Genomic DNA, 14,084 nt, shown 5'->3' with positions numbered 1-14,084 from the left:
TAAAGGAGAAAGGCGTCGTAAGGAAGGGGGGAGGTACTCGGCAGTCACGTGCACAGTCGCCCCCAGCTAGAGTCTTTCCTAAAGCAACAGCCTCCAGCGCGTGCAGGCTGTTAGGCCTACGTCACCGTGCTGACGTAAAAAAGACATCCTCTGGTGGGCTCCGCGTAACTGAGCTAAAACAAAGGAAGGACTCCTCTGGTTGCTTGGGAGGAGGGGGGGCGGAGAGGAGGTGGAGCCGGAGGGCTTGCAGCCGATTCAGACTGGCTTGGCAACGGCGATTGGTAAGCAAGGAAGTCAATAGGCATGACGTCACTGTTCCTCGGCTGGCTGAGTGGTAGGTGGAAGGCTTCCTTAGGGAGGGGGCGGGACCAGAGCATCATGGAGAGCGGCGGAGGTGGTGGGTTCTGGATGTTGGCGGCAATCGGGCAGGGGAAAGGTTCTGAGAACGTTGGTAGCGACGCGGTCGGGCGCTCATTGAGGGAGGCGGCGCGGTCGGGTTCTTTCTTGGGATGGGCGGATGGAGTCGCACTGATTATCCGGGAAGCTATTGCAGGGGGTGGTGTGGCAGACCTGGGCCTACTGGTGCAAGCGGTGGCCGCCGCCCCCGAACACAAGGAGACTCCTCACAGCTCCCGTAAGGTACCGGCGTCTGGATGGGGAGGGGGAGGCCCGGGTTTGGTTTCTCGCGCCCCTCCTCCCCGCCCCTCTTCCTTTCCCGCGGATAACAAATTGCCTCCAGACCTGACAGGAAAAGAGGGGGAGGGTCTCGTCTAGGAGGAGCTCCTTACACCACCCTGGTGTAAGGAGCGAAGCTTTTTCTTCCTGTGGGATGTCGGGGTGCTCACATTTATGATTGTTCCCTGAGGGAAAGCGAAGCTTTTTCTTCCTGTGGGATGTCGGGGTGCTCACATTTATGATTGTTCCCTGAGGGGAAGCAGTAATGAAATGCAGGCTGCAGGCGACCAGTACTGTACCTGTTTAAAAAAAGATCACAGGAGAGCTGTGGAGGTGGTGTGGGAATGCACTGACACTCCCCCCCACCACCTTTTGAATGGTTATAGGAATGTGCTGGGAGATCTGTCCTTTGTGTCTCCCACCTACCCACCCTTATCATCCCTGGATTTCCTCTTTCTTGGGAGAGGGCGGTTGCTGTGTTTTCTTTATACTGGTGTTAATATATCAGATGGGAGTGGAGAGAGAAGAAAGGCAAGCTCCTAACCGGTGGAACCTGAAATGAGGAAAGTGGAGGGTGTCAAGAAAGACCATGGTGGCTAATGGAAGATCCCTCATCCATACCACCTTCTCCCCTTCAGCATTTGTTTACTATAAATGATACCTATTGGCGTTACTGAAAATAGGGGACAGGAAACATTACAGTGACTTCTTCTGAAAAAAGCTGACTTGAGATATAGTTCATTGAATCACACTTTCTAATGTTTGAGAGTTTGCTGCATGTGATCTTATGTTCCATCTTTCCATGGGTGTTTGTCTGTTCTGAAAAGGATATGTTTGCAGAAATGGATGTAATACTTTGGTGCATCCAAGCGATTCTCTTTCCATCCCACACCGTTGCTATTGGATACTGTACAAAGAAGCAGCTATAGTGACCCATATGTGATATTGGGGGATTAATACACTACAGTACTTTTATATTTGCTAACTTACAGTCCTGCCTTTTTAGTAGCAGTTTTAGTCAAGGTGCAAAAAGCATTCATATGTTGTTCTTCTGAAATAGGTGGAGTGGACAGAGAGAAAACATTGGAAGGGAGAGGAAAAAGTATTCAGTGAAGAATGAAAAGAAAGGTTGGTGTGACAGGGGTGTAAGGAATTGTATGATGGTGTCTACATGGATTATGGAAAGGCTATACAATCTCTTTAATTGCATACTTACCAGTTTTCCTGAAGACACATTGCATACTTATATAAATATATAAAAGCTAAGTCTCTTGAAAAGCTAGTCATGAGTAGGTTAGGTAGCACCCCATGTAGGTGAGATCTCAAGGGATTGCATTTGAAATCACTATCTTTTCTGCCCTATGTTCACATTTGATATAAATTGTACTTTTTATTATTTTCTTACTAATGACAAAGGCCCAATGATAGATATTATCTCAGTTATATACACTGCAACAGCTGTTTGTTCTGAAGCATTGCCCGTTGTATTTTTCAGGATGTGTTGTGGGTAATTTTATAAAATGGATACTGGGGAAATTGGTTCATTCACAAAATGGCTCTAATGGAGACATAATTAGCTCCCTCTCCCCCCCCCCACCACCACCACCCCGCCAAAAAAGCAGTTACAGAACCCTTGTGGCTTTCTAAATTCTATTATTTCTTCTGTGGTGCAGTCATCCATTTTTATTTTCTAAGACAACTTGTACTGCCATATAGAAGGCAATATTTCTATATGACAACGACAATTTTAAGTTTTATTTTTCCTTAAAATCAAGAACACTATGATTTACCCAAGCAGGTACCTAAGTTCTCCTGCAATATATATTTATTGATTGGAAAGTTCCTATTTGTTCCTATATATAAAATGTTATATTGGTTGGCGATATATGAGATGCATAATAACAAAGGCTATTTATAAACATTTATGAACTGTTCAGCTTCAAAGAAACCATGAGTTGTATTCACTGGTATTTCCTATCTTTTACCTTCACTTGCAAATTCTCTGCAGGCCAAGCTGCACAGAATTTAAGCTCCTGAGAAGTTTAGAGAAGAGTGGGATGCAGGGAGGGGGGAGATTAGGTGTGTCCATTTGTATAAGTGTTAGATACATCCTCCAAAGTTTGAAATTGTTCCTGTGGTTAGGGGTCTTCTCATCTATTAAGTATTATTAAACCTAATAATATAATTGCTTTGAATTAAGTTTTGTAGATAAGAAAGATTAGGTCAATGCTCTTTATAAATATTAAGAAACTACCACTTTGGTATGGAAATATCCATTTTAGTATTTAAGCTTCTATATCAACACTGGAAGTTTTTAGGAAGAGACTGGACAACCATTTGTCTGAAATGGTATAGGGTTTCCTGCCTGAGCAGGGGGTTGGACTAGAAGACCTCCAAGGTCCCTTCCAACTCTATCATCATCATCATCATAGCATAATGGTAAAACAGTAAATAATTTAATTTTGCCAAGGTTGTTAGAAGTAGAATTAAAAAAAAATGTTGGAGCTAAATCTTTGTATTTGAAGATTGGTTGAGTGTCGTATAGAATTGAGATGATGGCTCTGAAAATACATCTAGGAAAGAGCCTAACTGGTGCAATTTTGCTTTATAATAGCAGGCGTCTAATGATTCAAAACCTTTTTTAAAAAATCAAGATATATTTGTTATGAAAAATTGAATAATCTGGTGTTGTACTATTTTTTTTAAATGTGCATATTAATAGGTATTGTAATTAGAACATTGGTTTAAATTAAATACTGCCTTAATACAAAGTATGTTCAGTCTTCAAAGCACATGCTTCTGAAGTGTACTGTAAATATATTTACATAAAAATAAACTGGGGAATTCTGAATGCTTGCAATAAGCATAATCCTTTACTTGATGCTTGAATACTAGGAAATTCCAAAATAAAGCCATAATTATGTAAACTGGACAGTGGTTTATCATAATACGAAAGTAAGAATAACCACAATAACAGTTATATTATTTCCCTTTTGGGAATAAAACTCCGACTTTGCTCTCTCATTTTAAAATTTGTAATACTTGAAAATTGATTAATATGTTTCAATCATCAATACAGTTTTCTTGATAGTAATAAATATTTATTGGTTAGTGTAGTTAGTGCTGTGCCTTGGATTTAAAAAGTGACCCAAGTTCAAATATTTTGAATGTTTCATGTAAAGGCAGTGGAAAGAAATCCCTTGCTTTGTTTCTGGATCACAAAAGTACATGGGTTAATCCACTAGTAACCATCCAGAACTAAGAAAAAGTATCCACAGAGATTTTTTTTAAAAAAAATTGAATTTACTACAGCAAATAGTTGAAGAAACAATTAGGTAAATGTTTGCAGTTTTCTCAAACACAGAATTTACAACAATATAGCTAATAAGTATCAATTTATTTCAGTAATCCAGCCTGTAAACAGATTAATTTATTATTTTTAATATACTTTTTTATATTAATATACTTCTTTGATTGGTGACTTCGCAGATTTGAACACATTTTCACAGTACACGTTTTTTGTATAATTGTGCTATCTACAAATCTGAAAAATAAAATAGAAAAACTAATAAACTTGCAGTACGTATTTTTTATATTTGGTAATTTACCTAGAAAGAAAATGAGACATAAACAGAACACATGTTCAACAATTTTATATTACAGCTGTTTACTGCTATCTTTCTGTTGCAAAGTATTTAAAAATAATAATAAATTTATTATTTATTATTAGTATTTGCCTAGAATGATTCTGAATTTTAGGATATATTCTTAACTGAAACATAAGAATGTTGAGGAATTAGTTAACTCCAGAACTGAGAGATAAAGTGACCAAATCCCATATTTATTGTATTCAGAATTTCAAGATTTTATGTTGGAGGAGGGTGTATAAAAATTGACAGAGATAGGAAAAGCAGAGGCATCTTAACAAAAAAATCAGAAAACAAATGTTTCCTAACCCATCTTTAATTCTTTGTGTTACTGCTACCTTAAAAATAGTCTAGACCCAGAACTCTGGAGAGAAAGAAGCAGCTCCCAAACAGGAACACATATCTCAGCTGCTAAGACCAGTTGCAAGTGAATGAAATGTTGTATGTTCAGCTCAGATTCTGAGAGGAATTTATTCCTTTTCAATCAAGGTCTCTCTTCACTCCTTTGATTAGCCCTGCTGGTTGAAACTGGATGGTTGTGCCTACTGTAATGCATACAACCTCTTTGCAGCATAAATTGCATGTTTGGGGGAGTGGAACAGAGAGAAAATTGGCACTGTCAAAGCTTTAAACTTTGTTGACAGTAAAATAATACTTTTTTCTTACGTGCTTGTTGTCATAATTTGACTTCCCCATCCATCTGTATTTATCATTTCGCAAGACTTAAGGACCAGTTTTTATTTACTTAACAAATATTAACTGCATTTAATGAGAGAGGTAAAGAATACAGGAACCTTGGGAAGATCAGCAGCTTGTGTGCCCATGGTATGGGGATGTAGAATCTAATTTATCTAGACCCCAGAGAAGTTACCATTTGAAATATATTAGGAAGTAAGATGGTTTGATGCAGTTGATAGATGGTTACTGTAACATTTTCATATATTTTTATTTATTTTTATTCTAAGAGTTAGTAATTTTCCACTCAGATCACATGGGTTACAATAGTATACATAATAGTTACGACACATTATAAGAGATGCAAGGGAGTTTTTCTAGCTTTCATGACTGGATTTTTAGCAACACCAGTTTGTACAGTATTGTATATAATGGAATAATACCAGAAGTATTAGTTTAAATTGCTCTACTTAAGAAAATGAATAAGATATATGGTTCAATTTTTTCCCCCAGAAACAGGAGCAGCAGCAGCAGCAGCAGCAAAAGAAAAAAAAAAAAAGACTGGAGAAGAGGGAAATTGGGGGAGAATACAATCTGAGAATGTAGTTAGATTTTCAAAGTTTTTTTTATCAATCCATAGATGGCAACGGATCATCCCTAGTACCACTTATTGTTGACTGTAGAATCTTAAAAGAGTAATTTCTAAATGCTTTATAATTGCAGGATTGTTGAAAAGTTCATAAAACCTGGAGAGAAATACTGCAAAAGATTAAATACTGAAACATTTAATTTCATATTTTTGGAACATGCAGCATTATGCAGTACAGATAGTCCTTGACCTATGACCACAATGGAGCCCAAAATTTAAGTGAGTTGTGCCCTATTTTATGACCTTTTTGGCCAAAGTTGTTAAACAAATCACGTGAATCATGTGGTTGTTAAGTGAATCTGACTTCCCCCTTTTGACTTTGCATGTTGGAAGCAAACTGGGAAATTTACAAATGCCTATCACATGACTCTGGGATAGGGCATCTTTCTTAAATACATGCCAGTTATCAAGCGCCCAAATTTTGATCATGTGACTGTAGAGATACTGCAATGGTCGTAAGTGTGAAAACTGGTCATAAGTCATTTTTTTCAGTGCCGTTATAACTTTGAACAGTCACTAAACGAATGGCTGTCAGTTGAGGACTACCTGTATTACATTATGATACTTGAAAAGGTAAAATTAGTCCCCAGTCCTTTTAAAAAGAACAACAACAACAAAGTGAAGTGGAATAAATGTTAAAAATGATTGAAGCTTTAATTGAATGGGCTAGGGCAATGTTAATGAAGGTTGGCTATTAGGTTGTATTTGTGCTACCGACCATGATTTATTGACCATTTTAAATGATTCCCTTTGAAGCTCCATTGTTCATGTAATGTGCCTGTAATATGTCAACAACACATGTCTTTAAAAGCTTTGTTATGAAAGAACAAAATACACTTTTCTTTTCCTACCACACTGGACACAATAAACTCCTTTCCTGTTATACCATTAGCTCAAGAACACTTATGCAGAACTTGGATGTACTCTGGATGTTTGGGCTTCAACTCCCAGAGTTCACAGCAGGTGGCCTTGCTTTTTCAGGAGTTGAACTATATTTAGGTAGGAAAGGCTGCTGAAAAATATTGCTGTTTTCTTGTTAAGAATGAAAAAAAATGTGATAAGATCATTTATCAATACTAGATAATGTTTATATTTATTTTCTAATTATTTTCAAGTTTCTGTTAGTGTCCTTGAGCAGAGAAATGAAACAAATGATCCAGTTCACTTCTACAGGTAGCTCTTAACTTATAACAATCCACTTAGTGATCGTTTGAAGTTACAACGGCACCGAAAAAAGTGACATGACCATTTTTTACATTTACCACCGTTGCAGCATTCCCATGGTCAAAATGATCAATATTCAGATGCTTGGCAACTGATTCATATTGATGACAATTGCTGTGTCCCATGTGATCCCCTTTTGGGACCTTCTGACAAGCAAAGTCAATGGGGAAGCCAGTTTCACTTAACCGTGTTACTAACTTAACAACTGCAGTGATTCATTTAACCACTGTTGCAAGCAATGTTCTAAAATGGGGCAAAACTCACTTAACAAATGTTTCACTTAGCAAAAAAAAATTTGAGTTCAGTTGTGGTTGTAAGTCGAGGACTACCTGTACTTCATCAATAATAATGTGCTATATTAATTTCTGTGAAGAATTGGATATTTTATGTATGTATATATTTGGAGGACTTTTAGTCATAGAGGTCTTGTGTGGGTACAGTCATGGTAGGAAAGAATCTATTTGCTTATTCTCTTTTCCATCACACTTATCTGGGGACCCACCAAATAGCTAATCCTCTTCTGCCATATGATAAGAAGTGCCCTTGAAGAATACCTGTTTACTTTCTGTTTTTAATTCTTGGGCTGCTGAATCTTTATTTTATATAAGACTAGCTGGTTTAAGTGCCACGGTGATGCTATGTGGTTCACTGTGGTTCATTATAGTTCAACAATAGTCTGTTAGTTGTTGCCGAGATGGTTATGATGTATGGTAGTTTTGTCCTTTTCATAGCTTGTATTGATTGTATAGAATTGAGTGGTTAGGTACAAAAATCATCTTCAGCATACAACGTGAGGACTAACAACCACTATATAGGACAGACAGAACAGAAAGCTAGGAGATCGCATCCATGAATACCAACTAACAGTTAGAAGACACAGTGAAAACTCCTTATTCTCACAACAGATGATCAGACTCAGCCATAGTTTCAACTAGGAAACTGAGAATTCTAGAACAAGCTAAATCCAAGAATGCTGAAGAATTCCTGGAAGCTTAGTTTTCAGACAAATTAGCCCTCAATAGGTATATAGGCATGTTAACACACATTCAAAAGGAACACTAAAAAAGAAAACAAAAAGAATCAAATGTGGGGCTTCCTCCCATATAAACAAGGAGAACACCCTACATTCACTAATAAGTTAAATTACCTAGTTGAGGAGTGAAGAGTCAAAGAGCGCCAAGGACACCACAGTTCAACCCTGAGCTATATATATTCTTTTCTGTAAGAGCTTGGGACTAAAACATTGAACACTGACAATTAGCAATTTCTGTTCAATCTTTGTCATTGTTTAGGTAGCTATTTTACCAAACCTGTTATGCCTGGGTGCGTGTATTTGATTTGATTAATACACTTGACCGCTGTTCCAACTATGCGGACTTACAGGTGTTTAAAATTATTGCCATTACATTTTAGAATGGCACAAACATGTCATGTTTTCTAATTGTATTGACAATATGTTTCATTTTCAAAAGAAAAAATAAGCCAGTTAATATTCAAGATGAGAAAAGGGGAAGTGATAATGTGTTTTTGTTGATGTATTTTCTGATGGTATAACTAGTTTTGTATGTATTAAGTTTTTGAGCAAATTAATTGACTTGGAACATTGGTAGTGTCTTTGTTAACAAAATATTATCTTGACCAAGTTCATTAGTGTTTAGGGAACTGCTGAAATTGAGATACCAGTGAGAGATAACCAGGGCAATATGTGCAGTATTGGTTGAATATTTGTACTTCGAAGAGTTGAAAAGCAAGATATAAATTGCAGAATCATTGTGGATTTTTCTGCAAAGCTTTTTCTGAGGCACTCTAGGTTCATTTTTTTGCTCACTTTCACCCTCACCCTTTCCTTTGTATTTCTTTCAGTTTTATAATGTCATAATATACTCATTCTCTGCTAGTGTCCAGTATCTCCCCCTTTTTAAGGGGTACTTTTCCAGTACACATAATAGTTATGACACATTATAAGAGATGTACTGGGATTGCAATTTTCAGTAAAACAGGCACTACCTAGGTCAGGTAAGGACTAGGGAAGTCAAGCGGTTCAAAGCAGGTGTGCACACACCATATCTGTTGGTGTTCTTTAAAGAAAGTGCTTCCTAGGATTCATATGCATTTGGCTTAAGGAGGTACTAAGAGTGTATCCATATCTGTTCCAGAACACTTTGTCACTTTAGTCCTTATCTGAAAGTTCATTTGTACTGTATTAGCAAGAAAATATGTAAGTGATACATTGGAGTTACCATACAAGGCCAAAGCCTGTATAACATAACAAACTGTATATTAGTAAATAGTGAGGGCATATATTGAACTGGAACTCCATCTGGCTGCAGTTTCTTTAATAATTTACATTCCTAGAGCATATTGACATGAAATTAATGTTTATGTACACTTTTTTGTTTTTAAAAAATAAGCAAACAGTGACTGCTATCTTAGAGAATAAAGATTAAGCTTTATTCTACCACAGCAGATCTTTCTAAAATTGTTGCCCTTATAACCATTTTTTTTTTTTGCACAATTAGAAAAGAAAGAATCCCTGCATGAGAAAAAAAATCATTGGGGATGTATCATTATTCTTTCAGTGATCAAACATAAGTAGTCACTAAAACTGTTAAGTTATGGTAAAGGTTGTCCAACTTAGAATACATTTTATAGAATATATTGGGGTTGCATGTAAAGATGATGGATTCACATAAATGTGTTTTGTACTATAATGTTCATCTTATCTTACGTCTCTGCATTTCATTTTATCTTATACTGTTTTATCTCACTCTATTTTTCTTTATCATACCTTACTATATTTTATTTTACCTTAGTTTATTTTATCTTATTTTGCTATATCTTACCTTATTTCATCTTAATGTATGTTATTGTGACTGATGTCCATTGCTTTGATATGGTCAATTAATTAATCTGCAAAGTTATACTACCATTACATTATTTTAATGACAATATGCAGCTAAACAATTTTTGTGATTTTTTTATCAGAATCAATTTCCTGAAGTAATACCTTACTTATTAATTCTGAGATACCCATCAGTTGTGAATGCATTCATTTTACTGTTACACAGAGCGAAGATAGTCCAAGTCCCAAAAGACAGCGCCTTTCTCATTCAGTCTTTGACTACGCAACATCATCACCAGCCCCATCACCACCAATGCGACCATGGGAGATGACATCAAATAGGCAGCCTCCTTCAGTTCGACCAAGCCAACATCACTTCTCAGGGGAACGATGCAACACACCTGCGCGCAACAGAAGGAGGTCAGCTTTTTTTTTTAAGACAATTATATTGATTTAGAAAGTAGTTTTTGAAGCCTCAAATTTATGAGTATTAGGTTTGTGTATAATAAAGAATCACTCCAGAGTTTAAAGCTATGGAGTCTTAATTTTATGAAACATGAAGCCTATGCCAGATATATGGAATTTTATATCACAGAGAAGTAAACTGTATCCTACAGCAGAGTTCCCTAACCTTTCCAGCTTTGCGGGCTGGCGGGGGGGATAGGGGGTGGGTCTTTGCAAGTGGCAGGCATGTGCGCCTGCCATGCGCGTAAATGGAGCGCATGTACATGTGCTCACCCACTGCTTGCTCAAGTGGCAGTGCGCACGTGTGCCCGCCACTTCCGCATTCCGGTTCCAAATGACTCAAGGGTTGGGGGAATCCCTGTCCTACAGTCTTAATTAGCTTCTGTACAAGTTTATTGAAGAGATGCTTCTTATATTAGTAAATTGTAATATTTGATTATCCAAAATATGTAGTTGTTAGCTTAAATATTGTTGTTCTAGTACATTTTCATCCAAAGATACCAGAATCGACATCCAAATGTTAGCCTTCTTGTCTCTCCTCTATTCTTTCATCACAACTGTGAGGGAAGTTTAGCTGAGAACATGTGATTAGGCTAAGGTCAGTCAGCCCTGACTTTTGTTTTAAAATTATTGTAAAACATAGAATAACACTCTGAAGTCAGATACAATATATCAGTCTATTCTTAATTTATTCTTACTTTATGTTTATTGGAAGGAATCAGTAACATGGTACGGCTCAGATCATCTTATTTCTGAAAAAGCATATCATTGCAACTTTTGCTAGAAAGTTAATATTCTTATTGGGAATACCAATTATCAAGAAAAAGGTATTTTGTTACCTCCACATATTTTCTTTATGTTTCTATTACATGTTTCTTCCAGGGAACACAAGATACAATATATATATTATATTTTCATCCAATGAGGACATTTGGGCTGAAAATTAAAGGTGTTTTTTTCCCAAAAAATAACATATGAATGAGAAAGGAATTGAATGTAGAACTATATAATTGAACTGTGTCATTCTTTTAATATGCAACATCATGATTTGCTAATTCATTTAAATTATTTATTAATATTCACTCAGTTAATTTCTTAACTTTTTGCCTCCATCATATCAGCTTTCCTTGAGCTTAATCACTTGTTGTATGTCTTTTCTAAGGTTTTCTCAGAAAAGTTCCCACAGTCTGTTCGTCACAGACCTCATTGTTGTATAAATTAATTCAGAAGTTTTGAATATTTTCAGATTAGTAATACATTTGTATTCCTCTTTCCATATTTGTTTTCTCTTCAACTCAATCACACTGTAGAAGGCAGAGATTTTGTAAGAATCTCTCTTATGTATTTGTATTGTAGAGTGTAAAGGAGATGATTGCTCGTACTCAAATGCTTGCCAACTGGCAGTATTCATCACAGAACCAGTTGTCTGGCCTCTGACCCATCTGCTAAGTTCAGCTTGACCTTCACTCTTGCTACTAAGTTATCTGAGAAAGAAAAAGACCACCTGGCAATTTTGATCCGATTGTTCTGATTATGTTATGTTATATTATTTTTGCTCCAGAAAAAAATAAAAATACATTCAGATTTTCATGATGAAGAAATGTGTGAATACAGGAATAAAAGCATGCATCCATAGTATGTAATTAGTTTATAAATAGAAATTACCATAGCTGTTCGAAGTATAAAACTTGTCCCATTTGATTATTTATAGCCCTCCTGTTAGACGCCAGAGAGCAAGGAGAGATCGACTGTCTCGACATAATTCCATTAGTCAAGATGAAAACTACCATCTTCCTTATGGACAGCAACAAGCAATAGAAGAACCACGAGCCTTTCACCCACCAAATGTGTCTCCCCGTATGTTGCACCCAGCTGCTCATCCGCCACAGCAGAATGCAGTCATGGTTGACATTCATGAACAGGTATGGGTAAAGACAGAAAAATATTCTCCAAATTTCTTCTGACTGATAACTTCTTTTATTGTTAATATTTCCAATTACCTGGGTATATTGGGACGACCATCATTCCGTATGAATCACTCTTGTTTGCGCCGGCATCTGTGCTGAATAACTCTGCATTAAAGCCAGCTGATTTAACAAGGTAGTCACACTTAAGTGAGCTCTGGATTGGAAGGACAGAACTTTTGCCTTATTTCTCTAGGAATACAATGGCCTGTTTCTTGATTTCAAATGAATGTCCATAATTTCTACTGTGGCATGGTACTGTGTGCAGGCATTACTGGCGGCTGTGGCAATTGTTCCTTAAATACCATATCTTCCAAAAGGAAGGAGAAATTAATCCACCGGGCTTATTAAATGTGGTTAAATTATATTTAGATACTCCCTTTAACTAGTCAGACGGTAGAAAAGGTGGTAGAAAGTGCTCAGTGCCCTCTTTTGCTACATTGCGATAGTCTAACATACAATTATCATACAACTGGATGGGTTTTGTTTGAAGAATGACATACCAGTAGTAGTACCTCTGTAATCACGAAGGTCTTCCCAAAGAAATTCTATACTTATACCTTAGAGCAGGGGTAGGCAACCTTGGCTCTTTTATGACTCATGGACTTCAACTCCCAGAATTCCTGAGGCAACTATGCTGGCTCAGGAATTCTGGGAGTTGAAGTCCATGAGTTATAAAAGAGCCAAGGTTGCCTACCCCTGCCTTAGAGGCTTCAGTCGAGTACAGTGTTGAGTATTGCAGATTTCTTTTTTTTTTTTTATTGAAAAATTTTTTAAAAACTTTTACAAAGACAGAAAAAAAACAATAACAACAACAACAAAAAACAAAACAATACAACCCTCCCCCAACCCCTCCCAAACCACCCCCTCCCTCCCCCCCCCCGGAGCTTCCCAGAGCAGAATATAGGCTTAATTTAAAAAAATTAACAAAATTATAAGATAATTAAAAATAAAATATATATGAAAAAAGAATTATAATCCTTAAAAAGAGAAAGTATTTAAAAAAGAAAAAAAAAGAAAAAAAAAGAAAAAGTAGAGTTTTTATACAAATTATAAAAAAGCTAAATGATATTTTTTCAAATCCAGTTTAAATTGTATGAAATTTATCCATTTTTCCCATACAGCAAAAAATTTCTCTTGCGCTTGCTCTTTTAAGAAAGCCGAAATCTTTGCCATTTCCGCCAAATAAGATACTTTAAAAAACCATTCTTGCAAAGTAGGCAAAGATTCCTTCTTCCAGTATTGACCTACTAACAGCCTTGCGGCTGTAATCAGATTCAGCATCAATATAACCTCCTTAGCATCACAATCAGTAACAATACCAAGCAAAAACAATTGTGGAGTAAATTTTACCCTCTTTCTAAAAATTCTCTGAATGTTCCACCATATCTTAATCCAAAAAGCTTTTATATTTTTACACGACCACCAAATATGATAATAAGTGGCATCCAGGCAGCCACATCTCCAACATTTAGGCTGTAAGTCAGGATACATGAAAGACATCTTTTGTGGATCAAGGTGCCATCTGTAAAACATTTTATAAAAATTCTCCCTTAAATTCTGGGCTTGTGTAAACTTAACATTTCTCACCCAGATAGTTTCCCAGGTATCCAGTAGAACTGGTTCACCAAAATTCTGCGCCCATTTAATCATACAGTCTTTAATTAATTCTGATTCTGAATCCAGTTCCACTAGCACCCCATAAATTCTCTTAATGTGAGTTTGTCTTTGATCCTTTACTTGCTTAAAAAGATTTTCATCTTCTCTAAGCAGGCCTAAATTATGGTCCATCTTCCATCTATCTACTAATTGTCTATATTGAAACCAAGAATAGGTAATATTTTCATGTGCTAGGTCTTCCAAAGATTTTAACTGCCAATTTTGACCATCCCATCTAAGTAATTGTGTATAAGACACCGTATCCATTTTAACACCTCTCTTTA

General features: G+C 36.5%; 1 protein-coding gene across 9 annotated transcripts in view; it reads left to right on the top strand.

The window, feature by feature from the left end:
* Nucleotides 1-14,084, top strand: part of RNF38 (ring finger protein 38) — a 106,507-nt gene that overhangs the window by 79,025 nt on the left and 13,398 nt on the right. For 3 of the 9 annotated variants that reach the window (XM_039344799.1, XM_039344805.1, XM_039344806.1), the window contains 2 exons: nt 9,939-10,132; nt 11,889-12,099. In XM_039344799.1, coding sequence (XP_039200733.1) covers nt 9,939-10,132; nt 11,889-12,099 — 405 coding nt within the window. Of the gene's footprint in view, nt 1-367; nt 398-421; nt 640-728; nt 1,804-6,538; nt 6,646-9,938; nt 10,133-11,888; nt 12,100-14,084 lie in introns of those variants that run through there. The other 6 variants (XM_039344803.1, XM_039344802.1, XM_039344807.1 and 3 more) reach the window with 6 other exon arrangements.

Source organism: Crotalus tigris, unplaced genomic scaffold (genome assembly GCF_016545835.1).
Source record: "Crotalus tigris isolate CLP2741 ecotype Arizona unplaced genomic scaffold, ASM1654583v1 scf7180000017939.2460400, whole genome shotgun sequence".
NCBI lineage: Eukaryota > Metazoa > Chordata > Lepidosauria > Squamata > Viperidae > Crotalus > Crotalus tigris.
This window is presented reverse-complemented; position numbering and strand designations above follow the sequence as displayed.